General features: G+C 55.4%; 1 protein-coding gene across 1 annotated transcript in view; it reads right to left on the reverse strand.

Annotated features, from left to right (window-relative positions):
* Positions 1 to 6,336: 6,336 nt before the first annotated feature.
* The window catches only part of KAT7 (lysine acetyltransferase 7), a 31,750-nt gene continuing 12,338 nt past the window's right edge, over positions 6,337 to 25,748 (reverse strand). Inside the window, exons 3-15 of the mRNA XM_038754660.1 lie at positions 25,029 to 25,205; positions 21,064 to 21,303; positions 19,390 to 19,472; positions 18,342 to 18,431; positions 16,318 to 16,416; positions 15,997 to 16,107; positions 15,484 to 15,675; positions 13,516 to 13,605; positions 13,287 to 13,427; positions 11,367 to 11,460; positions 8,175 to 8,321; positions 7,955 to 8,061; positions 6,337 to 7,720 (exon numbers count right to left, since the gene is read on the reverse strand). Of these exons, the coding sequence (XP_038610588.1) occupies positions 7,619 to 7,720; positions 7,955 to 8,061; positions 8,175 to 8,321; positions 11,367 to 11,460; positions 13,287 to 13,427; positions 13,516 to 13,605; positions 15,484 to 15,675; positions 15,997 to 16,107; positions 16,318 to 16,416; positions 18,342 to 18,431; positions 19,390 to 19,472; positions 21,064 to 21,303; positions 25,029 to 25,205 (1,673 nt within the window). The 3' untranslated portion in view covers positions 6,337 to 7,618. The remainder of the gene's footprint in view (positions 7,721 to 7,954; positions 8,062 to 8,174; positions 8,322 to 11,366; positions 11,461 to 13,286; positions 13,428 to 13,515; positions 13,606 to 15,483; positions 15,676 to 15,996; positions 16,108 to 16,317; positions 16,417 to 18,341; positions 18,432 to 19,389; positions 19,473 to 21,063; positions 21,304 to 25,028; positions 25,206 to 25,748) is intronic.

The following is a 25,748-nucleotide window of genomic DNA, read 5'->3' on the forward strand; positions in this document are numbered from 1 at the left end:
TCCAAAGCCCGTGTTCTTTCCACTGAGCCACGCTGCACTGTTTATTGTTTTATTGTAATAACAGTAATAATAATAATAATGTTGGTATTTATTAAGCACTTACTATGTACAAAGCACTGTTCTAAGCGCTGGGGAGGTTACAAGGTGATCAGATTGTCCCAAGGGGGGCTCACAGTCTTAATCTCCATTTTACAGATGAGGTAACTGAGGCCCAGAGAAGTTAAGTGACTTGCCCAAAGTCACACAGCTGACAATTGGCAGAGCCGGGATTTGAACCCATGACCTCCGACTCCAAAGCCCGGGCTCTTTCCTACTGAGCCACGCTGCTTCCCCCTTGTACTTTTCCAAGCGCTTAGTAAGGTGCTCTGCACACAGTAAGCACTTAATAAATACGATTAAATAAATAATAAATACGATTGAATGAATGGTCACCCCTTCTCACCTTCCTTCCTCTGACTTCATCCTATTTATTATTATTATTAGTCATTATTACTAATAATGATGATGATAATAGTAATTATTATTATGGTATTTGTTAAGCGCTTACTATATGCCGAGCACTGTTCTAAGCACTGGGATAGATACAAGGTAATTGGGCTGGACCCAGTCCCTGTCCCACATGGGGCTCACAGTCTTAATCCCCATTTTACAGATGAGGTCACTGAGGCCCAGAGAAGTGAAGTGATTTGCCCAACATCACAGAGCAGACAAGTGGCAGAGCCGGAATTAGAACCCACATCCTCTGACTCCCAAGCCCGAGCTCTTGCCAATAGACCATGTTGCTTCTCATCCCCGCAAGGGAGGTAGGAATTTTACCAATGGGGCAGTAGTGGCCCAGAGAGGTCAGGCAATTGTCTCCAGTCACACAGCGAACCAGGAGTAAAACTGGAAACTACCGGTCTAGACTGTACACGGTAGATCGCAACCTCGTTGTGGGTGGGGAATGTGTCTGTTATGTTGCTATATTGTACTCTTCCAAGTGTTTAGTACAGTGCTGTGCACACAGTAAGCGCTCCAGAAATATAATCGACTTACTGGGAGAGATCTTTTGCTGGTCTGGGAACCCAATTCGTCGGCGAATCTGGCCCAAACCACGGGAGGGTGTTGAGGAGGGGTACTCGGCCTTGGGGTTGTCGGAGTCGTCATCCTCCTTGCAACAATCAATTCATCAACCAAAGACACCTCCAGGAGTTTGGCTCAGAGCCTGGAAGGAAAGGCAGGAAGTAGAAAGTAGCGGGATCAGGGAGCCCCTCTATACTCAATCAATCAATCAATCAATCAATCGTATTTATTGAGCACTTACTGTGTGCAGAGCACTGTACTAAGCACTTGGGAAGTACAAGTTGGCAACATATAGAGACGGTCCCTACCCAACAGTGGGCTCACAATCTGAAAGAAAACTCCTTGTGGGCAGGGACTGTATCTGCTCTATCATCATCATCATCATCTTTTCGACTGTGAGCCCACTGTTGGGTTGGGACTGTCTCTATATGTTGCCAATTTGTACTTCCCAAGCGCTTAGTACAGTGCTCTGCACATAGTAAGCGCTCAATAAATACGATTGATGATGATCATCATCATCATAAAGAGGGTATTTGGTAAGTGCTTACTATGTGCCAACCACTGTCTCATCCTCTCCCAAGTGCTTAGTACAGCGTTCTGCACACAGTAAGCACTCCGTAAATACGATTCAATGAAGGAGTCAGCACAGCCTGGGAAGTAGGGAGGTGTTGCCTCTCCGGAGCCATGCTGTTCAACCCCGCTAACAATCCTGTCTCCAAAACACTCCTGAAAAGCTTGCAGAAAAGAAAAGAAAGCCACATTTCCTCTCCCCATCCCTCCATGCCCGCCCACTCCCTGCTGGCCCAGGGCCCGCCGGGCAGGGATTCAGGAGAGACTGACCGAGTTCCGTGCAGTTGGGAATGACGCCAGGGTGGGGAATGAGATCCTTTCTGCTTCTCCGGCACCGGCCCCCTAAACACCTCCTCCAGGAAGCCTTCCTGCATTTTGCTTCCCTGCACTCCCTATAATAATAATAATGGTATGTGCTAAGCACTTACTGTGCCAAGCACTGTTCTAAGCACTGGGGAGGATACAAGATAATCAAAGTTGTCCCACGTGGGGCTCACAGTCTTCATCCCCCGTTTACAGCTGAGGGAACTGAGGCACAGAGAAGTTAAGGGACTTGCCCAAGGTCACACAGCAGACGAGTGGCAGAGCCAGGATTCGAACCCATGACCTCTGACTCCGAAGCCCGGGCTCTTTCCACTAAGCCACGCTTTTTCTCTGCTTCTCTAGGGTCTCCGCATTTAATGGAAATTATCAGCGTGTTTCTCTTTGCTGTTAGCATGAGCGACCTCGTTTTTGTTTGTGTCCTGGATTTAGTACAGTGCTCTGCACATAGTAAGCGCTCAATAAATACGATGGATTGATTGATTGATTGATTATTGGTGTGTCTGTCCTGCCTCCCTAGCCAGACGGCTAGCTCAAGGGCAGGGACTATGTCTCCTCCTCTCCTGTCTTTCCCCAGTACACTCTCGTTCCCCCCGCCAACCCCTGTGTGTATGTGTGTGTCCTCCTCCCCTTTGGACTGGCAACTCCTTAAAGCCAGGAATTGTGTCATCGTCATCATCATCAATCGTATTTATTGAGCGCTTACTGTGTGCAGAGCACTGGACTAAGCGCTTGGGAAGTACAAGTTGGCAACATAAAGAGACGGTCCCTACCCAACAGTGGGTTCACAGTCCCTCTGGCAGCAAGAAGGCAGCAGTGTGTGTGTGTGTGTGTCTGTGTGTTTGTGTGTTTCATCCCTCCAACACACTGGCACCCCTTCAAGGGTAGTGACCACATCCCCTCTTCCTTCTGTCTTCCCTGAGGCCAGTAGGGTCCATGCACGCGTGGTGTGTGTTTGTGTGCATGCATTTCCTGCCTTCTAGTCTCCCCTAGAGTCCAGTACAGTGTGTGGGTGTGTCCTCTACTCCCACCAGGCTGGCAGCCCCCCCATCCTCCCCGTCCTTCCCTACAGCCAGGTGAGTGTGTGTGTTTGTATAAGTGTGTGTGTCTTGTTGTGTGTCCTCTACTCCCACCAGGCTGGCAGCCCCTCCATCCCCCCTGTCCTTCCCTACAGCCAGGTGAGTGTGAGTGTGTGTGTTTGTATAAGTGTGTGTGTCTTGTTTCTTCCCACTCCCATGAGCCTGGCAACCGCTCCCGGGCAAAGACCGCATTTCCTCTCCCCATCCCTCCGTGCCCACCCACTCTCTGCTGGCCCAGGGCCCGCCGGGCAGGGGTTCAGGAGAGACTGACGGAGTTGGGAACTGGCGGAGGAGCCAGGATGGGGAATGGGATCATTTCTGCATGTCCGGCCCCAGCCCCCTAAACACTCCCCATTTAATAATAACAATAATAATGGCATTTATTAAGCGCTTACTATGTGCAGAGCACTGCTCTAAGCGCTGGGGAGGTCACAAGGTGATCAGGGTGTCCCACGGGGGGCTCACAGACTTAATCCCCATTTTCCAGATGAGGCAACTGAGGCCCAGAGAAGTGAAGTGACTTGCCCAAGGTCACCCAGCCAATAGGTGGCGGAGCCGGGATTTGAACCCATGACCTCTGACTCCAAAGCCCGGGCTCTTTCCACTGAGCCACGCTGCGTTTCTTCTCCTCCTCCTCCTCCTCCTCTCTCGTCGCCCCCGGCCCGGGGAAGGGGAACGGTGACCCGGTGCGGGGGACGGCCCGACTGAGTGCGACACTCCGGCGGCAAGCGGCGAGCTAAAACCGGCCGCGGTCCGGCCGGGGCCGCAGACCTTCCGGCCTCCAGAGCTGCAGGGTCTGGAGCGGGGCTGGGCCTACCACCCCCGCGGGGCTCTGGCCAGGGCTATTTTCTCCCACAGGGTACAAATAAACAAACCAAACGGACCCCAGGAGGCGGCGGGCCCTGGCTCATGGCAGGGACTGCGGCCTCCCGCCACCCAGGAGCCACAGGCCGGGCTTTTCCCGGGCGGCCCCGGCCCAGGCCGCTGCCACACATACACTTGGGTCAAGGCCTGGCCACGGGCAGGCCGAGGCGGCCGTGGGGCCACCACTCCTCCCGTGGGCCAAAGCTGCGAGGGCCTGGAGACGAGAAGGCCCAGACGGCCGCTTTCCTCCCTGGTTGCAAGACCCCAAGTCCGGGCCGCCCAGAGCCGTCCTTGATCGGGCAGAAGGTGGCTTAGGGAGCGAGCGGGAGTCGAGTTAGACCTAAGGAAAGACAGGCTGCCGCGGTTAGGTGCAAGAGGGATCCCACCCCACCCCCATTACAGCCTGGAACTGGTCTCTCGGACGCAGGCCAAGCAGCTCCGTGTGGACGGTTTGCCAGGGCCTAAGCTCAATCTCTCCACCATCTCGTGCCAGTCACAGACCATGGCACAAAACACACGAGTTGAACCAGTGGGGAGGTAAGGATGAGGGGCAGGGTGGCACGGGTGGGAAGCAGCATGGCCTAGTGGATTGAGCACGGACCTGAAATCAGGTCCTGGGTTCTAATCACGACTGTGACCTTGGGCGAATCGCTTCACTGCTCTGTGCCTCCATTTCCTCATCTGTCAAATGGGAATTAAGACTGCACATAGTAAGCGCTCGATAAATACAATTGATTGATTGTACATATTTGTTACTCTATTTTACTTGTACATATCTATTCCTTTTATTTTGTTAGTATGTTTGGTTTTGTTCTCTGTCTTCCCCTTTTAGACTGTGAGCCCACTGTTGGGTAGGGACTGTCTCTATATGTTGCCAATTTGTACTTCCCAAGAGCTTAGTACAGTGCTCTGCACATAGTAAGCGCTCAATAAATACGATTGATGATGATGATGATGATGATGATGATGACTGAGAGCCCCATGTGGGACATGGACTTTGCCCAACTTTCCAGTCTGTGAGCCCGTTGTTGGGTAGGGACCGTCTCTATATGTTGCCGACTTGTACTTCCCAAGCGCTTAGTACAGTGCTCTGCACATAGTAAGTGCTCAATAAATACGATTGATGATGATGATGATGATGATGATGATGACTGAGAGCCCCATGTGGGACATGGACTTTGCCCAACTTTCCAGTCTGTGAGCCCGTTGTTGGGTAGGGACCGTCTCTATATGTTGCCGACTTGTACTTCCCAAGCGCTTAGTACAGTGCTCTGCACAGTTACGTGCTCAATCAATATGATTGAATGAACCTGCTTAGCTTATAGCTACCCCAGTGCTCAGTAGTGCTGGGCACAGAGTGAGCACTTAATACAGTAAAAAATATCACAAAAAAAAAAGGGTAAGAGTGCTGGATTGTCCGTGCTGGGTCACTGAGGGGAGTCGGGGATGGAGAGGGGAGAGTCAGGGATCATCATCAATCGTATTTATTGAGCGCTTACTATGTGCAGAGCACTGTACTCACTCTTTTCCCCTCTGCTCTGGGCATCATTCATTCATTCATTCATTCATTCATTCATTCATTCAGTTTACTGAGTGCTTACTGTATGCCAAGCACTGTACTAAGCGCTTGGGAGAGTGCAATGGAACAAGAAGCAGCAGTGTGGCTCAGTGGAAAGAGCATGGGCTTTGGAGTCAGAGGTCATGGGTTCGAATCCCAGCTCCGCCACGTCTGCTGTGTGACATTGGGCAAGTCACTTAACTTCTCTAAGCCTCAGTTACCTCATCAGTAAAATGGGGATTAAGACTGTGAGCCCCACGTGGGACAACTTGATCCCACTGTAACCCCCCCCCCAGTGCTTAGAACAGTGCTTTGCACATAGTAAGCGCTTAACAAAAGGGATGTTGGATGGTCCGCACCGGGTCCCTGCAGGGCTTGTCAGGGGCGGGTAGAGGAGTCAGTTGAGGTAGATGGCCCGAGCTAAGTCCCTGAGGGGAGAGTTGGGCACGCTGGAGGCCCACCCATAGCCCCGCGGGTAGGTGTCCAGGAAGGTGCCTGGCCCAAGCCCTCTGGATCCGCCGTTGGAGGGGAGTCCTAGGCTGGACGTGGTCGATGACCCCGGCTGCTGTTTACAGCCTTAGGGGCCCAGTCCAGCTCGCCTCGGCTGCTGCTTCAACGCACACGCTGGGTGGGGTCTCCCGGCGAGCTCTCCACCCAGCTCGGTTGCCATCTTGTACCTCCCAAGCGCTTAGTACAGTGCTCTGCACACAGTAAGCGCTCAATAAATACAATTGATTGATTCTCACGCCGTGTCTCCTCTGGGTCCCGTCCTTCTTGTCTGCCCCCTCGACGGGCTCCCCGCTCCCGAGCGGACAGCGTGGGCCGCAGACCAGCCCCTGGTGCGGCCCCCGCCTTAGGAACAACCCAGGGAGGAGCAGGGGGGAGCAGAGAACATGCTTTATTAGATACAGGACAGCACATTCTACCACATCAGGGAGACCCGCCTCTACCCATCGGGAGACCCCCCCACCACGGGGCTGCTTTCTCAACAGGGAAACAATGCGGAACGTGGTTGGAGGGGAGGGGGCCGAGGGGCTACGGAGCGTGCTCGCAGCCCCCGGCCCTCAGTGACGGCTTAGGGAGAGATGGGCCGGGCAGCCCCCAGACGGGGCCCTAGATTGGGATCCCGAGCCAGGGTTCGGCGGCTCCCGTCCCTGCTACCCAGGACCCCGTGGGAGATGGGGTCCCCGGGACTTCTGCGGAGAGGTGGGGGCCTCAGCTGCGCCCCTGCATCCGGACACGACCCCGGCTCCCTCAATCCGGCTCCCCGGGCTGACCTAGGTCAGCACCGGCAGGGATGGGTAAGGGGCTCCGGGCGTCTCCGCTCCCACGGCTCAGGGGCAGCCTCGGGTGGGGGGGACACACGTTGGCCTCGGCCTGGAAGCGGGGCCGGCCACAGCCAACGCAAGAAAGGGTGGGGGCGGCCAGACACGTCAAAGGCCTGGACTGCAAGGGGGCCCTAGCCCCCAGCCCCCCTCAGGGTGGCCGCTCTAAGCTGGGGCCGAGGACCCCGGGCCCGGTTCTACTCTCTGCCAGCCTCCATCTCCCTCCGGGTGAGGGACGCCGCCAACCGTTCCCCCCGGCTCTAGGGCAAGAGCTCAGTGCGGAGGCCGGATCTAGGCCAGGGGTGAGGAGGGAGGGAACGGGAAAGGGGAAGAGGGAGGAAGAGGAGCAGGGCCGCTCCGAACGGTGCGGCCAAAGACGCTAAGGCCCAGGGGCATGGTGCCCCCACCCGAGGGCAGCTCTGCCCGGCACGCCCGGGGGCGGACCGGGGCGCCGGCCACCGCTCGGAGGGCGCCACGCGACCTCGTGGGGATGGGGCAGACACACGAGGCCAGAACCAGTGATTGGACAGGTACGGTACCGGATTAGAGCTCCCCGGGCCGGCGCCGCGGGGTGTTTCCGGTGGGTCCGATACAGAGCCGATCCCAACAGCCTCACTGAGGCCGAAACGACAGTTCCTCAGAACCAGTGTCTGCGGGTGTCCACCCGCCCGGGGCTGGGCCGGAGCGGAGCCCGCCGGGCTGGGGGGCACCGGACCTGCCCGTCGCGACGGGTAGGACGGACAGACAGACGGGCGGGCGGGCGGACAGACGGACCCCCTAGGTACTTTCTACTGGTGGGGTTTACTGGCTCCGGGAAGGCTGGGGAATGGGGTTCCCCCTTAGGTCCCCTTGGGCGGGCTCCACTTCAAACAGCTGGGATCCATGGTCTTGTTGGTGCTGGACCTCTTTGCCTCTTTGGCTATCCACTCGTCGATCAGGTCCTGGTGCGGGGAGGGAAACGACCCCGGGGTGGGTGTGAAGAAACCCCCAGCCCACCTTGGGGATCCGCTCTCTCAGGGGGGCCTTCTGCCCATCCAGGCCTGGCTACCTGGGTCCGGTCCACGAGCGGCAAAGCCCGGGGCCCGACTCGGGGCCTTGACCGGTCCGGGAGGGAGTCCGGGTAGCCGAGCTGAGCCCTCCCCGCCCCTGCGCCCCTGACGTTGCCCACGTCTCACCTGTCTCTTCAGGACCAGGTGCTTTCCCTTCCAGTACTTGAGCATCTGCAGGGCCTGCAGGGTGCTGACGATGTCCACGGGGTTGACCGCCGTCTCCTGACTGATCTCTGTAAAGCGGCCGGGGCCCAGCGGTGGGTGACCGACGTGGCGGCGATGGCGGCCCTCGCCCCCCCGGTGTCCACCCGTCCGTCCCCCCGTCCTCCCGCCGGCCGGGGCCCACCTTTGATGGAGATCTCTTTCCCCTGGAAGTTGTGCAGGTAGCGCAGGAGCACCTCCTTCCAGTAGCTGCGGTAGCTGATGAGGCCCAGGTCGGACAGCGGGCGCTCGGGGGAGCCCACCTTCTCCTCCACCTTGGACAGCAGGTAGCCTGCCGGGAGATCCGCAGTCACGCGGGCCCCTCTTCAGTGGGCCGGGGCAGAGAGTGGGGGACCCCGAAGGGGTAGAGGAGGGAGGGCCCATCCGTCTGTCCGTCCCACCCTGCAAGGCGGCATGGAATACCGCTCGGCTGGCGGGGATGGTTTGACAGAAGCGGGGCTGCCTGAGGGGCCGCTCATTCATTCATTCATTCATTCATTCAGTCGTATTTATCATCATCATCAATCGTATTTATTGAGCGCTTACTGTGTGCAGAGCACTGTACTAAGCGCTTGGGAAGTCCAAGTTGGCGACATATAGAGACAGTCCCTACCCAACAGTGGGGCTCACAGTCTAAAAGGGGGAGACAGAGAACAAAACCAAACATACTAACAAAATAAAATAAATAGAATAGATATGTACAAGTAAAATTAATAAATAGAGTAACAAATATGTACAACCATATATACAGGTGCTGTGGGGAAGGGAAGGAGGTAAGATGGGGGGTGGAGGGGGGACGAGGGGGAGAGGAAGGAAGGGGCTCAGTCTGGAAAGGCCTCCTGGAGGAGGTGAGCTCTCAGTAGGGCCTTGAAGGGAGGAAGAGAGCTAGCTTGGCGGATGGGCAGATTGGCTAGCTGGCAGATTTACTGAGTGCAAGGCACTGGACTAAGCGCTTGGAAAGTACAGCTTGGCAACAGATAGTGACAGTCCCTACCCAACGTTGGGTTCACAGTCTAGAAGGGGGAGACAGACAACAAAACAAGTAGACAGGTGACAATACCACCAAAATAGATATAGAATTACAGATAATAATAATGATAGCATTTATTAAGCGCTTACTATGTGCAAAGCACTGTTCTAAGCGCTGGGGAGGTTACAAGGTGATCAGGTTGTCCCACGGGGGGGGGCTCACAGTCTTCATCCCCATTTTACAGATGAGGGAACTGAGGCCCAGAGAAGTGAAGCGACTTGTCCAACGTCACCCAGCTGACTATTGGCGGAGCCGGGATTTGAACCCATGACCTCTGACGCCAAAGCCCGGGCTCTTTCCACTGAGCCACGCTGCTTCTCTTATATACGCATCATTAATTAATTAAATAGAATAATAAATATGTACAAATATACACAAGTGCCGTGGGGTGGGGAAGGGGGTAGAGGGAGGGAATCGGGGTGATGGGGAGGGGAGGGGGAGCACAGGAAAGGGGGGGCTCAGTCTGGGAAGGCTTCCTGGAGGTGGTGAGCTCTCAACGGGGGCTGGGGAGGACAGGATGCTGCCACGGGGGCCCTCTGTCCTGCCTGGTCCTGCCAGGTGGGCAGATTCAGCCAATGCCAAGGGATGCCGCTGCCTCCGCCTGGGGACCAACACTGTCATCCACAATCACTCTTTCCCCCCCCTTCAAAGCCCTACTGAAGGCGCACCTCCTCCAGGAGGCCTTCCCAGACTAAGCCTCCTTCTCCTCAGCTCCCCCTCCCCTCCGCATCACCTCGACTCGCTCCCTTTGCCCGTCCCTCACCCCACAGCACTTATGTACATATTTATAGATCTAGAATACTACTAATATTGATGCCTGTTCACTAGTTTTGATGTCTGTGTCCCCGCTTCTAGACTGTAAACCTGTGGTGGACAGGGATTGTCTCCTGCTGAACTGAACTTTCCAAGGGCTGAGTATAGCGCTCTGCACACAGTAAGCGCTCAATAAATACGACTGAATGAATGAAATGCTCGGCACACGGTAAGTGCTCAATAAATAGGATTGAATTGAATTGAACCATCATCTTCCATGAAAGCCAACTCTTCCGGACAGAACTGGAAAACGGAGTCTTTACCAGCCCGGTGGCCCTGGGGTTGGGGTCACCTAGTCCACTGACCCAGCCCTTTCACTGGTCCCGGGTCACCCATCATCATCATCAATCGCATTTATTGAGTGCTTACTGTGAGCAGAGCACTGTACTAAGCGCTTGGGAAGTACAAATTGGCAACATATAGAGACAGTCCCTACCCAACAGTGGGCTCACAGTCTAAAAGGGGGAGACCCACGAGACCAGAAGCGACAGGCTGCTCTTCACGACAAAGGACATGGACACTGTCTCCTCCAACAGGGTTCAGAGCGCCTGCAGGTTGTTTTGTTTTTTTAAAATGGCATATTTGTATGTGCTTACTCTGTGCCAGGCACTGTGCTAAGCACCGGGTGGATACAAGCTCATCAGGTTGGACATAGTCCATGTCCCCCATGGGGTTCACAGTCCTAATCCCCATTTTACAGATGAGGAAATTAAGGCCCAAAGAAGTGAGGTGACTTGCCCAGTGTCACCGAGCAGACAAGTGGAGGAGCCGCGATTAGAACTCGGGTCCTTCTGACTCCCGGGCTTAGGTTCTATCTCCTAGGCCATGCTGTTTCTCCTGATGCTGTTGATGCCCGCCTACTTGTTCTGTTGTCTGTCTCCCCCTTCTAGATGTGAGCCCGCTGTTGGGTAAAGATTGTCCCTATTTGTTGCCAAATTGTACTTTCCAAGTGCTCAGTACAGTGCTCTGCACACAATAAGCACAACAATCCCGACTCTGCCACACGTCTGCTGTGTGACCTTGGGCAAGTCACTTAACTTCTCGGAGCCTCAGTTGCCTCACCTGTAAAATGGGGATGATGACTGTGAGCCCCCCGTGGGACAACTTGATCACCTTGTAACCTCCCCAGCGCTTAGACCACTGCTTTGCACATAGTAAGCGCTTAATAAATGCCATCATTAATAAGCGCTCAAATATGATTGAATGAATGAGTTTCCTTAGGACAGGCCTTGGCAAGGGGCAGAAGGATGGACGGATGGGCACACCCTCCCCTAGATCCCCCTCTCCATGCAGATGGATGGAGACCCCCCCCACCCCCCTACCCTGCCCCTCTACCCCTTCCCCTGGGCAGAACCAACAGCATCTAGGGGCTCCTCGAGAGCGGGGCCCGGGACTAACGGGAGCCCAGATGGGCTCCATTTGCAGCTGTGAAACCTGCCCCCCGGCCTCTCCCCCGGCCCGCCCGAGCCCACCCTCCGCCCCTCAGCCACTCACTGAAGTCGATGAGCATTTTGCCGTAGCCCTGCCTCATGTACTGGGGCATGGTCAGGATGCAGGATACATTGTAGTTAAGGAAGGAGTTCTTCTCCTGAAAGCCACACCGAGGAAGAGGAGGAGTCAGGGCCAGGCTCCCCCCGCCGGGCCTGGATCCCCGCCTGCCCCTCGGCGCTGACGCAGCCCCGGATGACCCGGTCCTCGCGCTCCCCAGAAGCCGTTAGAAGAACATCTGACGTCCTCTTGACGCTTCCACCCCCAGGAACTTACTTCGGCGTCCGTCTTCCCCCTCGGTCTCTTAGCTCACCGAGGACGGGGTCGTGTCCACTAACTCTACTGAACTCTCTGAAGCGTTTAGCACAGAGATCCGCACACGGTAGACTGTCAGCACCTTAAGGACGGGGACTGTGTCCACTAGTGCTTTTGGACTCTCCCAAGTGCTTAGAACGGTGCTCCGCACCCACTGGGCGCCTCAGTCACTACTATAGATTGCCTGGGATGACTCAACCTCCTTGCTGACCTCCCAGCCTCCTGCCTCTCCCCCCTCCAGTCCGTACTTTGCGCTCCTGCCCGGATCATTTTTCTACAGAAATGCTCAGGCCGTGTTTCCCCTTTCCTCAAGAGCCTCCAGGGGTTGCCTACCCACCTCCGCATCAGACACTCCTCAAGACTGGCTTTAAAGCAGTCAGTGCCCTTGCCCCCTCCTATCCCACCTCACTACTCTCCTACTCCAACCCAGCCCCCACACATCACTCTTCTAATGCCCACCATCTCACTGTACCTCAATCTCAACCATCTCGCCACCGACCCCTCGCCCACGTCCCGTCTCCGGCCTGGAATACCCTCCCTCTCCCTATCTGACTGACAATTCCTCTCCCACCCTCTTAAAGCCTGACTGAATGCCCAACTCTTCCTAGAGGCCTTCCCTAAGCCCTCCTCTCCTTTCCTCCCTCTCCCTTCTGTGTCGCCCTGCCTTGCTCTCTTTATTCATCCTCGCCTCAGCCCCACAGCACTGAAGTCCACAGCTGTCATTTATTTATTGATTCAGCCCCACAGCACTGAATCAATCAATCGTATTTATTGAGCGCTTACTGTGTGCAGAGCACTGGACTAAGCGCTTGGGAAGTACAAGTTGGCAACATATAGAGACAGTCCCTACCCAACAGTGGGCTCACAGTCTAAAAGGGGGAAGTCCACAGCTGTCATTTATTTACTGATATTAATGTCTGGCTCTCCCTCTAGACTGTAAGCTCGTTGTGGGCAGAGAATGTGGCTGTTCTACCGTACCGTGGCTCCATGGAAAGAGCCCGGGCTTTGGAGTCAAAGGTCATGGGTTCGAATCCCGGCTCCACCACCTGTCAGCTGTGTGACCTTGGGCAAGTCACTTAACTTCTCTGAGCCCCAGTTCCCTCATCTGTCAAATGGGGATTAAGACTGTGAGCCCCAGGTGGGACAACCTAATCACTTTGTATCCCCCCGGTGCTTGGCACATAGTAAGTGCTTAACAAATGCTGTCATGATTATTATTATTATTACCCTCCTCAGCGTTTAGCACAGTGCTCTGCTCAGGGAAAGCGCTCAATAAACACGATTGGCTGAACCTCAAAGCCACCCCCACTCGGCTAGCTCACCCTCGCTGGCCGGCGGTGGGGCTCGTGGGGTTTCCGGGGCCACAGCCGATGCCGCCGCTCTGTAGCCACCCAAGTCTCTGCCCCCGTCTGGATGCCCGCCCCCGGCCCGGTTCACCCTTCGCCCACACCTCCGAAGCGCGCCTGGCCCCCCGGCTGCTCCATCTCCCTCGCCGGTGCCCTCCCACCCAAGCCCCTGGCCACTCCACCTCCCAGTGGGGCTAGCACCTAGAGGTGGTCCCAGGCTGGGGCTCCCCCTCTGATGCGCCCTCGCGGCCCCGTGGTCGCCGACCTTGGAAAAGTAGCCAATCAGATGGCAGCCAGTGTTGTCCGCTTCCGTCATGACGTAGAAGAGGAAGGGCTCCACGTCGTAATAGAGCGTCTTGTGGTCCAGGAAGAGCTTGGCCAGCAGGCACAGGTTCTGGCAGTAGATCTGGAGAGGCAGGAGCAGGGTTCAGCGGGCCCGCTCCCTTTCCCCCTCCCCGCTCCGCCCCCCGCCTCCGCCACCCCACCCCGGGCACCTTGTTCTTCTTCCCGTCCACCTCGAACACGGAAATGGAGCCCTTGCGGTAGATCTCGTCTCCGGGGGGGTGTTTCCACACGCACTTGGCCTGCGAGGGAGGCACAATGGCTTCAGGACGGGGGGCACCTCCTCTGGGGACCCCTCCCGGCTCTTAGCGTGTTTCCGGGGGGGAAGTCGTCAGGGTCAGCAGAGCGAGGAGGAGAGGAAGAGGGAGAGGGGACGCTTCCTGCCTCGGGAGACTCATTCGACCCAGCAGAGGGGCGCTTGTGCCCTTCGCAGGCTCAGTAGAAAGAGCCCGGGCTTTGGAATCAGAAGTCATGGGTTCAAATCCCGACTCCGCCACTTAGCTGTGTGACTTTGAGCAAGTCCCTTAACTTCTCTGTGCCTCAGTTACCTCATCTGTATAGTGGGGATGAAAACTGTGAGCCCCCCCGTGGGACAACCTCATCACCTTGTCACCTCCCCAGCGCTTAGAACAGTACTTTGCCGTTAATAAATGCCGTTATTCACCGATGGCTGGGCAGCAGGTCACATCGAGGACCAGCCGGGTGGCCCGGTGGTTCTTGCCGGCCCCATGGCCGCTCCTCCCCCGGCGGACTAAACCTGGGGGCAAGCCAGACTTTTCTTCCTCCCCCTGCCCCTCCCGCTGCCTGCCCGTTGGGCCAGGGTGTACCCCAAGACCCCGTTTTAGAGATGGGGGTGGTGGGCAGTGCTGCTGGGGGGCTCCCTGGCCCCGGGAGAGGGTGCTACCACAGCAAGCCCCACCCACATCCCAGTTACCGCCATCCGGAGAGGTGTCCCTGAAAGGAACAGTAATAGTTAATAATGATGGTATTTGTTAAGCACTTACTATGTGCCAGGCACTGTACTAAGCACTGGGGTAGATACAAGCTAATCAGGTTGGACACGCTATTTTACTTGTACATATTTACTCTTCTATTGATTTTGTTAACGATGTGCATCTAGCTCTATTTGTTCTGACGACTTGACACCTGTCCACGTGTTTTGTTTTGTTGTCTGTCTCCCCCTTCTAGACTGTGAGCCCGTTGTTGGGTAGGGACCGTCTCTATATGTTGCCAACTTGGACTTCCCAAGCGCTTAGTACAGTGCTCTGCACACAGTAAGCGCTCAATAAATACAAATGAATGAATGAATGAATGAATGAACGAACATGGGGCTCAGTCTTCATCCCCATTTTATGGAGGAGAGAACTGAGGCCCAGAGAAGTCAAGTGACTTGCCTAAGGTCACACACGGCAGACACGTGGCGGCGCCTGGACTGGAACCCAGGTCTTTTTGGCTCCCAGGACTGTGCTCTTGCCACTGGGCCATGCTGCAAGCCCCACTGCACTTACGAACATGTCCATAATTTATTTATTTATATTCATCGAGGGTAGGGAATGTGACTGCTTGTTGTATTGTCCTCTCCCAAGCACTTACTACACTGCTCTGCACCCAGTAAGCGCTCAATAAATACAACTGAGAAGAAGCGTGGCTCAGTGGAAAGAGCACGGGCTTGGGAGTCGGAGGTCAAGGGTTCGAATCCTGACTCCGCCACGTCTGCTGTGTGACCTTGGGCAAATCACTTAACTTCTCTAAGCCTCAGTTACCTCATCTGTAAAATGGGGATGAAGACTGTGAGCCCCACGTGGGACAACTTGATCACCTTGTATCCCACCCAGAGCTGAGAACAGCGCTCTGCATACAGTAAGCGCTTAACAAATGCCATCATTATTATAACTGAACGAACGAATGAATGAATGGATGGATGCAAACCCCTAGAAGGGGGCAGTAGAAATGAGCCAGGAGCCGGCGGGAAAAAGGTCCGGCCACGTTGGGCCTCGGGCCCGGTTCTGACGGGTTTGCCAAAGAGGAGGCCGGCATCCTGGGCTACCTGGGGGGCTCTCCGGCCCCCTTCGCCCTCGTCCCCTGCCCCCCGCCCGAGGGGCCCCGAGGCGGCGGCTCACCATGTGCCGGCGGAGGATGGTCTGACTTTTCATGTACTTGAGGCAGAACTCGCACATGTAGAGGCGGCCGAGGCGGGCGTACTCCTCGGGGTAGGGCGAGTGGTACCAAGTGTCCAGCTCGTAGCGGCCAAAGGCGATCGTCTTGATCATGTTGCTGCCCTCTGTGATCTGGCCCTGTAGGCGGAGCTTCTCCTGGCGGCGCGAGGGAACGGAGCGTTTGGGGGAGGGTGGCGGGGGCGGGCTGGCCCGGCCCACAACCATCCCCCCGCCCCTGGGGCAGCGGGAACCGTTCTCGCTCCCCAGCCAATGGCGTGGTCCACCCGGCCGCCTCCGTTCCTTAATCCCGGGAGACCTCCCCTCCATCCCCAAGAGGAACGAAAGGAGAAGCCCAGCAGATCGTATTTGGCACCTCTGGGGCCCTGGGGGGGACAAAGCCGAAAACCACCGGGGCGGCCCCCGGCCCGCCCGCCTCCCTAGGCCTCCCCAGACTCGCCCCACAGCCCTGGGCCTCACCAGATCCTCTGAAGCCCGGGCCTGTGCCCTCCGGAAAAGGTCAAGGTCGTATTCGCTGGTCAGGTTCTCCAAGAGGGGCTCGCGGGTGCTCCCAAAGGTCTGCCTGTGCTCCTGGAGTGGACGGCAGCGGGACCGCCACCTGCTCAGCCCATGGTGCCCTCTTTGAAGAGAGGCCGGGACCCTAACCCACTCTCAGTCAGCCCCGGCCCGGCAAGAGCTCGGGACGCCCGGAGCCGCTGGCCAGCCTGTCCAGCGACCTCCCTCTGGCCGGGGGGAAGGGGGTGATGGTCTCTGTAGGGCCCCCCGGCGAGCCCAACCTACCATATACTTCTCCTTCTGCTCCTTGCTCAGCCCCGAGTTCCTTTTCTTCCTGAGCTCGGCCACTTTCTCCTTGTAACGCAGCTGCCTCTCCGTCGGGGCCTCGGAGGAAAGGGAGGAGAAAGCTGACCGGGGGAGGTGGGCGCACCGCGGGGGAAAGGTGATGGCCACAGTCAGGGATGGGATTGTTGTTGGGGGGGGGGGGGCCACCCCTCCTCTCAGGGCAGGGCAGATCAGATTCATTCATTCATTTGATCGTATTTATTGAGCACTTACTGTGTGCAAAGCACTGTACTAAGTGCTTGGGAAAGGAGAATTACAGCAATAAACAGACCCATTCCCTGCCCACAATGAGCTTACAGTCTAGAGGGAGGAAACAGACAATACAAATAATTACTATTATTATTATTATGGTATTTGTTAAGCACTATGTGCCAAGCACTGTTTTAATAGCTTACTATGTGCCAAGCACTGCTCTAAGTGCTGGTTTTAAGCGCTTACTATGTGCCAAGCACCGTTCTAAGCGCTGTTTTAAGCGCTTACTATGTGCCAAGCACTGCTCTAAGTGCTGGTTTTAAGCACTGTTCTAAGCGCTGGTTTTAAGTGCCAAGCACTGTTCCAAGTGCTGGTTTTAAGCACTGGTTTTAAGCACTTACTATGTGCCAGCACTGTTCTAAACGCTGGGGAAGATACAAGGTAATCAGGTTGTCCCACGTGGGGCTCACAGTCTTCATCCCCATTTTACAGATGAGGTCACTGGGGCCCAGAGATGTTAAGTGACTTGCCCTAAGTCTCAGAGCTGATAAGCGGCAGAGGCAGGATTAGAGCCCACGACCTCAGACTCCCAAGCCCGTGTTCTTTCCACTAAACCACGGATATGTACCTAAGTGCTGTGGGGCTGGAAAGGGGGAAGAACCACGGGGGAAAATCAGGGCGATGCAGAACGGAAAGGGAGAAGAGGAAAGGAGGGCGTAGTCAGGGAAGGCCTCTTGGAGGAGATGGGCCTTCGATAAGGCTTTGAAGGAGGCGGGGAGTCAGTGTCTGTTGGATCTGAAGAGGGAGGGTGTTCTAGGCCAGAGGCAGGATGTGGGCAAGGGGTTGGTGTTGCCAATCTGTACTTCCCAAGCGCTTAGTACAGTGCTCTGCACACAGTAAGCGCTCAATAAATACGATTGATGATGATGATGATGACAGGCAAGAGTGAGGCCCAGTGAGAAGGTTAGCGGCACCAGAGGAGCAAAGTGCGTGGGCTGGGTTGTAGAAGGAGAGTAGTGAGGTGAGGTAGGAAGGGACAAGGTGATAGAGGGCTTTAATGCTAATGGTGAGGAGTGTTTGTTTGATGTGGAGGTGGATGGGCAACCACTGGAGTTTTCTGAGGCGCGGGGTGACAGGCCCTGTTATTATTTTGTTAATACGTTTTATTTTGTTGTCTGTCTCCGCCTTCTAGACTGTGAGCCCACTGTTGGGCAACCACTGGAGTTTTCTGAGGCGCGGGGTGACATACCCTGTTATTATTTTGTTAATATGTTTTGTTTTGTTGTCTGTCTCCCCCTTCTAGACTGTTAGCCCACTGCTGGGCAACCACTGGAGTTTTCTGAGGCGCGGGGTGACAGGTCCTGTTATTATTTTGTTAATATGTTTTGTTTTGTTGTCTGTCTCCCCCTTCCCCTTCTAGACTGCTGGGTAGGGACCGTCTCTATATGTTGCCAACTTGTACTTCCCAAGTGCTTAGTACAGTGCTCTGCACACAGTAAGGGCTCAATAAATACGACTGAAGGAATGAATGAAAGTCCTGTACGCTTTTGTTGAAAAATGATCCGGGCAGCGGAGTGCAGTGTGAACTGGAGTGGGGAGAGGCAGGACGCTCGGAAGTTAGCGAGGAGACTGATGAAGTCATCTGGGCAGGAGAGGATGAGCGCTCGTATTAACGCGGTAGCAGTTTGGATGGAGAGGAAAGGGCGGATTTTGGCGACGTTGTGAAGGTGTGAAGACCGAGGGCCTAGGCGCCAGACTGCCTGGCCTCCTACCTGGTGCCTGGTCGCGTGCCGGTTGTTGTCGTCTTGCCGGTGGGACAGCATCCTTTCCTCGATCTGTTTGTCCCGGCTCTGGGCCCTCACCTGCGTGGACGCCCCCAGGACCCACGGCAAGACTGAGCCCCTGGCACCCCACCCCAATGCAAACCTTAAGCCCAGACCCTTCCTGGGGGGAGACCCCAAGGACCACGAGGCCGGCAGCCAGCCCAGTCTCCCGGGAGTTTGGGAAAAATAATAATAATGGAATTTATTAAGCGCTTGCAATGTGCAAAGAACTGTTCTAAGCACTGGGGAGGTTACAAGGTGATCAGGTAGTCTCATGGGGGGCTCACAGTCTTCATCCCCATTTTAGCCCATTTTAGGCCTCTAGACTGTGAGCCCGCTGCTGGGTAGGGACCATCTCTACATGTTGCTAACTTGCACTTCCGAAGCGCTTAGTACAGTGCTCTGCACCCAGTAAGCGCTCCATAAATACGACTGAATGAATGAAAATGAATTTTACAGATGAGGTAACTGAGGCCCCGAGAAATGAAGTGACTTTGGGCAAGTCACAGCTGACAAGCTGACAAGTGGCGGAGCCGGGATTTGAACCCATGACCTCTGTCTCCAAAGCCCGGGCTCTTTCCACTGAGCCACGCTGCTTCTCTAAAAAGGAAAAAAGAAAGCCAGACGTCCGGCCGGGATGCAGGAAATGGCCGGGGAGCCCAGGGAGGGCGGGGGGAAAGGACCGGGAGGAGAGGAGGGGGCGGGAAAGATCTCCAGAGATACGGAGGGCGGAAAGCCCACTGTTGGGTAGGGACTGTCTCTATATGTTGCCAATTTGTACTTCCCAAGCGCTTAGTACAGTGCTCTGCACATAGTAAGCGCTCAATAAATACGATTGATGATGATCAAGGAGGGACCCCTGGGAGCGGCCCGCTGCCATCGGGAGCCTGGAGCCCGGGCTGCCGCAAGGCCTTAAGTGAACTCCGTCCGTTTGGGGGGAGGAGGGCTACCCAACACGGGACGGGGGTGAGAGCTTCCCAGACCCCCGCACACCCACCTTGCACTCGTCGGCAGACAGGTTGTGGTAGAGGGGGCACCCGGAGATGGAGAAGTGCCTCTCATGCTTCCCGGTGAGGTGCCCTGGGGAGAAAAAAAAAACAAAAAACGCCCCCGTCAATAATAATAAGAATAATGATGGCATTTATTAAGCGCTTACTATGTGCAAAGCACTGTACTAAGCGCTGGGGAGATTGCAAGGAGAACAGGTTGTCCCACGGGGAGGGGCTCCCAGTCTTCATCCCCATTTTACAGATGAGGGAACTGAGGCCCAGAGAAGTTAAGTGACTTTTTTTTTTTTAATGGCATTTATTAAGCACTTACTATGGGCAAAGCACTGTTCTAAGTGCTGGGGAGGTTACAAGGTGATCAGGTTGTCCCACGGGGGGCTCACAGTCTTCATCCTCATTTTACGGATGAGGGAACTGAGGCCCAGAGAAGTGAAGTGACTTGCCCCAAGTCCCACAGATGACAACTGGCAGAGCCGGGATCCGAACCCATGACCCCCGACTCCAAAGCCCGGGCTCTTTCCACTGAGCCACGCTGCATCCATCGGTCCATGTTGGCATCGCTGCTATTAGTTGAGCGCGCGAACTGTGTGCGGGGCACTGGACTTGGCGCTTGGCAGAGTACGATACGACAGAGCCAAGCTGTACTTTCCAGGCGCTTAGTACAGTGCTCTGCACTCAACAAATATGACTGACTGAATGAATGATAGAGCCAGGAGACACGTTTGCTGATAATGGTGTTTGTTAGGCGATTACTTTGTGCCAGGCACTGTTCTAAGCTGTACTTTCCAAGCGCTTAGTACAGTGCTCTGCACTCAATAAATGTGACTGAATGAATGAACGATAGAGCCAGGAGACACGTTTGCTGATAATGGTGTTTGTTCGGCGATTATTTTGTGCCAGGCACCGTTCGAAGCGCTGGGGTAGATCCGAGCTAATCAGGTTGGACACGGTCCCTGCCCCAAGTGGAGCTCACAGTCTTAATCCCCATTTCACAGATGAGGGAACTGAGGCCCAGAGAAGTGAAGTGACTTGCCCAAAGTCACACGGCTGGCTATTGGCAGAGCCAGGATCTGAACCCATGACCTCTGACTCCAAAGCCCGTGGTTTTTCCACTGAGCCATGCTGCTTGTTAGGCACTTACTATGTGCAAAGCACTGTTCTAAGCTCTGGGGAGGTTACAAGGTGATGAGGTTGTCCCACGTGGGGGGCTCACAGTCTTCATCCCCATTTGACAGATGAGGGAACTGAGGCCCGGAGAAGTGAAGTGACTTGCCCGAAGTCACACGGCTGGCTATTGGCAGAGCCAGGATTTGAACCCATGACCTCTGACTCCAAAGCCACTGAGCCATGCTGCTTGTTAGGCACTTACTATGTGCCGAGCACTGCTGGGGGAGATGAGAGTTAATCAGTTTGGACACAGTCCCTGTCCCTTGTGGGGCTCACATTCTCAATCCCGATAATAATAATAATAATAATAATAATAATAATAATAATAAATGCCATCATCATTATTATTATTATAGTAAGCGCTGAACGAATGCCATACACGAACACGCCAACCAACTCCCCAAAGCCGCCCGCCCGCCGGTTATTGGCAATCCCCTGGGCGTTGGGGGGTCTTCGGTGACCGTGGAGGTGGGCAGGGGGCCGGGGGGAGTCCTCACCCAGGGAATTGCAGCCGGGCGTCGGGCACTTCATGTTGAAGTTGTAGCTCTCGTGGAAGCGGCGGCGCTTGGGCCGGTGAGAGAGGTCGCTGCCCGAGTCCTTCAGGGAGAGGTCCTTGGCGACGCTCTCGTCGTGCGACACGTTGGGGCTGGAGATGTCGATGTCCGACTCGGACGAGGGCGCGTTGCCGGTGGGCGTGCGCGGCGGGGACTCGTCGTGGTCGGCCGCATTCTTGGTGTCTGCGCGATCGAGCCAGCGGTCAGTCCCCCCCGATCGTATTTACTGGGCGCCGACCCGGCGCGGGGCACCGGACCAAGCGCTCGGGAGAGGCCGGCACCGCGGTACGACGGACCCGGCCCCTGCCCGCGAGGCGCTGACAGTCCAGGCGGCCTCTCCCGAGGGGTCTCGGCGGCCCGTCTCCCCGGGGGCCGTCCGTCTGGGCTGCGGGCCGCCCCCGAGAAAGGCTGAGCCCCCTCCAGCGAGCGGGCGGGCGGCCCAACTGAGAATTCTTGGAGGGCAGGGAACATCAATCAATCAATCAATCGTATTTATTGACCGCTTACTGTGTGCCCACTGTTGGGTAGGGGCTGTCTCTATACGTTGCCAACTTGTCCTTCCCAAGCGCTTAGTACAGTGCTCTGCACACAGTAAGCGCTCAATAAATACGATTGATTGATTGATTGCAGAGCACTGTACGAAGCGCTTGGGAAGTCCAAGTTGGCAACATCTAGAGACAGTCCCTACCCAACCGCGGGCTCACAGTCTAAAACGGGGAGACGGAGAACAAAACCAAACATACTAACAAAATAAAATAAATAGAATAGATATGTACAAGTAAAATAGAGTCATAAATATGTACAAACATATATACAGGTGAAAACTGTCAAAACAGCTGCGTTCAACTCTCACAGATGCTCAGTACAGTGTTCTGCACACAGTGAATGCTTAATACTATTGATCGATTGATTCCTCGTACCACAGGGGATCCCCATCACCCTCCCCAATCGAAGGACAGACAGATACTTGCCCTTCCCACTTCAAAACCTTACTGAAGGCCCATCTCCTCCAGGAAGCCTTCCCTTCCTGCGCCCTCCTCTCCTCTTCGCCCTCTCCCTTCCACGTCACTCCTTCATTCATCCTCCTGCCCATTCCCACAGCACACGTGTATGCACCTGTAATTTATTTATTTATATTACTATCTGTCTCCCCCTCTAGACTGGGAGCTCACTGTGGGCAGGAATGCGCCTGCCCGGTGCTATACTGTCCTCTCCCAAGTGCTCAGCACAGTGCTTTGCACACAGTAAGCGCTCAATAATAATAATAATGATGGTTTTTGCTAAACACTTACTACGTGCCAAGCACGGTTCTTAGCGTTGGGGGAGATACAAGGTTATCAGGTTGTCCCACGTGGGGCTCACGCTTTTAATCCCCATTTTACCGATGAGGCAACTGAGGCACAGAGAAGTAACGTGACCAAAGTCGCACAGCAGACAAGTGGTGGGGCCGGGATTAGAACCCATGGCCTCTGACTCCCAAGCCCGGGCTCTTTCCGCTAAGCCACGCTGCTTCTCGCAGTAAATTTGTTTCTCAATAAATATGAGTGACTGAGTGAATGGATGCCACCCCTCTGCCTCAGGCAGCCCGCAGCTCATCGTGGTCCTTACGGGGCCAGGAATCAATCAATCAATCAATCAATCGTATTTATTGAGCGCTTACTATGTGCAGAGCACTGTACTAAGCGCTTGGGAAGTACAAATTGACTGCGGGCCACGAGGGGCTTTCAATGAGAAGCGGCTCGGCCTGATCATCAATCGTATTTATTGAGCGCTTACTATGTGCAGAGCACTGTACTGGATAAAGCCCGCACCTGAGAGTCAGAAGGTCATGGGTTCTAATCCCGGCTCTGCCCCAGTCGCCTGCTGTGTGACCTCGGGCAAGTCACGTCACTTCTCTGGGCTTCAGTTCCCTCATCCGTAAAATGGGGATGAGGACTGTGAGCCCGACGTGGGGACAGGGACTGGTTCCTACCCAATTATCTTGTATTTACTCCAGAGCTTAGATTAGTGCCTGGTACATAGTAAGTGCTTAACAAATACCATAATTATTCCACCCCTGTGCTTAGGACAGTGCCTGGCACATAGTAAGTGCTTAACAAATACCATAATTATTCCACCCCTGTGCTTAGGACAGTGCCCGGCACATAGCAAGCGCTTAACAAATATCATGTAAAAAATGTTTTTTTAATTCCCCAGTGAACGAGGAGCTGCCTGTACTCCCCACCCACGGGGCCTCATAATAATAATAATAATGATGATATTTGTTAAACGCTTACTATGTACTAAGCACTGTTCTAAGCACTGGGGTAGATACAAGGTCGTCAGGTCGCCCCACTTGGGGCTCACACTTTGAATCCCCATTCTACAGATGAGGGAACTGAGGCACAGAGAAGTGAAGTCACTCGCCCAAGGTCACACGGCAGACAGGTGGCGGAGGCAGGATTAGAACCCACATCCTCCGACTCCCAAGCCCGGGCTCATTCCACTAAGCCACGCTCCCCAGGGAAGTACCCACAGGGTACAAGACGTGGGCATCGGTTCTGCCGGCCCGAGGCGGGGTGCCTCTCCCAACCAACTCCAGTGGGAGGGAGAGGGGGGACAGCTTCCCGATCTTGGCCGGCCCCCGACCTCACTGTGGGCCCGGAATGTGTCTGTTTATTGCTGTACTGTACTCCCCCGAGCGCTTAGTACAGTGCTCTGCACGGAGGAAGTGCTCAATCAATACCATGGAACTGACGTCTGTCTCCCCCGCCAAAACTGTGAGCTCGCTGTGGGCAGGGACTGTCACAGTTTATTGTTGTATTGTACTTTCCCGAGCGCTTACTACAGTGCTCTGCACACAGTAAGTTCTCAATAAATGTGATTGATTGAATGAATAAATGAATGAATGAGGCTGGAGAGCCCCAAGGTAATTCTGGGCCCAGAGCTCGGCCTGGAGATGGGGGTGGAGGGCGGGGGTGGTAGCCCAACATCCCAAGTGTCTTCGTGGGGCCAAACCGACCCCCCCCAGATCTGCTGTTGAGGGGGGGGATGTGAAGCAGCGTGGCTTGGTGGAAAGGGGCCCGGGCTTGGGACTCAGAGGTCATGGGTTCTAATCCTGACTGGTTCAAATCCAGGCTCCGCCACTTGTCAGCTGTGTGACTTTAGGCAAGTCACTTAACTTCTCTGGGTCTCAGTTACCTCCTCTGTAAAATGAGGATTAAGACTGTGAGCCCCCTGTGAGACAACCCGATCACCTTGGACCTCCCCAGTGCTTTGCACATAGTGAGTGCTTAACAAATGCCATTATTATTATTATTATTATTATTATTATTATTATTATGGGGCTGGGAGTCAGAAGACCCAGGTTCTAAACCCAGATCTGCCCTATGCCTGCAGTGTGACCTCGGACAATTATATTGTCCAACTGGATAATAAATATTACTCTATTTACTTAACTTGTACCTATCTATTCTATTTATTTTATTTTGTTAATACGTTTTGCTTTGTTGTCCATCTCCTCCTTCTAGACTGTGATCCCACTGTTGGGTAGGGACCGTCTCTATGTGTTGCCAACTTGTACTTCCAAAGCGCTTAGTACAGTGCTCTGCACACAGTAAGCGCTCAATAAATATGATTGATTGACTGAGTGACTCCGCTACTTGTCTGCTGGGTGACCTTGGGCAAGTCGCTTCACTTCTCTGGGCCTCAGTTCCCTCATCTGAAAACGGGGATGAAGACTGTGAGCCCCACGCGGGACAAGCTGATGACCTTGGATCTACCCCAGCGCTTAGAACAGTGCTTGGAGCATACTAAGCGCTTAACAAATACCGTTACTATCATTATTATTATTTGTCTGCCCTCTGGCCGGCCCCCTCAATGAGCCCAGACCGCCCAGCCCGGGTCCGGCCCCCAGCGTCCCACCTCACCTCTGTCGGAGAAGTCCACCACCTGCTCGGTCTCAGAGCCGGACGAGCGCGTCTGGCGGAGCGGGTACTTTTTGGGGGTGACCGGGGCGGGCTGCTGCTGGCTGCGGGTCACCCGGCGGGTGGAGTAGGCCGGCTCCTCCGAGCCGAAGGCCTGCAGGGTCCGCACGGGGCTGGAATCTGGTTCGGGGCGACAGCGGGTCAGAGACGGCATCGCCACCGGCACGATGCCACCCCACCCCCGATCACTGGGGCCGTCGGGGAAGGTGTGTGGGGGGGGGATGAAGGGGAGAGCCCAGCGGGGCCAGGAAACTGCGGTCTGGCGCCCGGCTCCTGTGGCCCCCCAAGGGGTGGGCACCTGGGGTTTGGCTCCACTTTGGGTCACCCCCACCCGCTGCAGCGGCCCCGTAGGAGCTTCCTAGCCCAGTGGCACGCTCTCCCCTGGCAGGGGAGCGCTACCCATCCCCTGCCCTGGACTCTGGGCGGTGGCGACCGTGGCCACGAACACACCGCCGGATACCGTGACCGGGCCCACCTACGCCCTGGCCCGAGATCCTCCTGTAGGGTGGCTTGTTAGCCTGGTGGCCAGCAGGTTCACTTGCCCGCCGGGCACACGTGCCCACTGCACGGGGCGTTGGCCGCCCCTCAGCCTCTCCTTCTCACCCCCCCACCAGGGTGACTGGCTTTGCCCAGGGCCCGGCCGGGTGCCCGGCTCAGAGGGGC

The sequence above is a fragment of the Tachyglossus aculeatus genome, chromosome 11 (genome assembly GCF_015852505.1).
Source record: "Tachyglossus aculeatus isolate mTacAcu1 chromosome 11, mTacAcu1.pri, whole genome shotgun sequence".
Classification (NCBI taxonomy): Eukaryota; Metazoa; Chordata; class Mammalia; order Monotremata; family Tachyglossidae; genus Tachyglossus; species Tachyglossus aculeatus.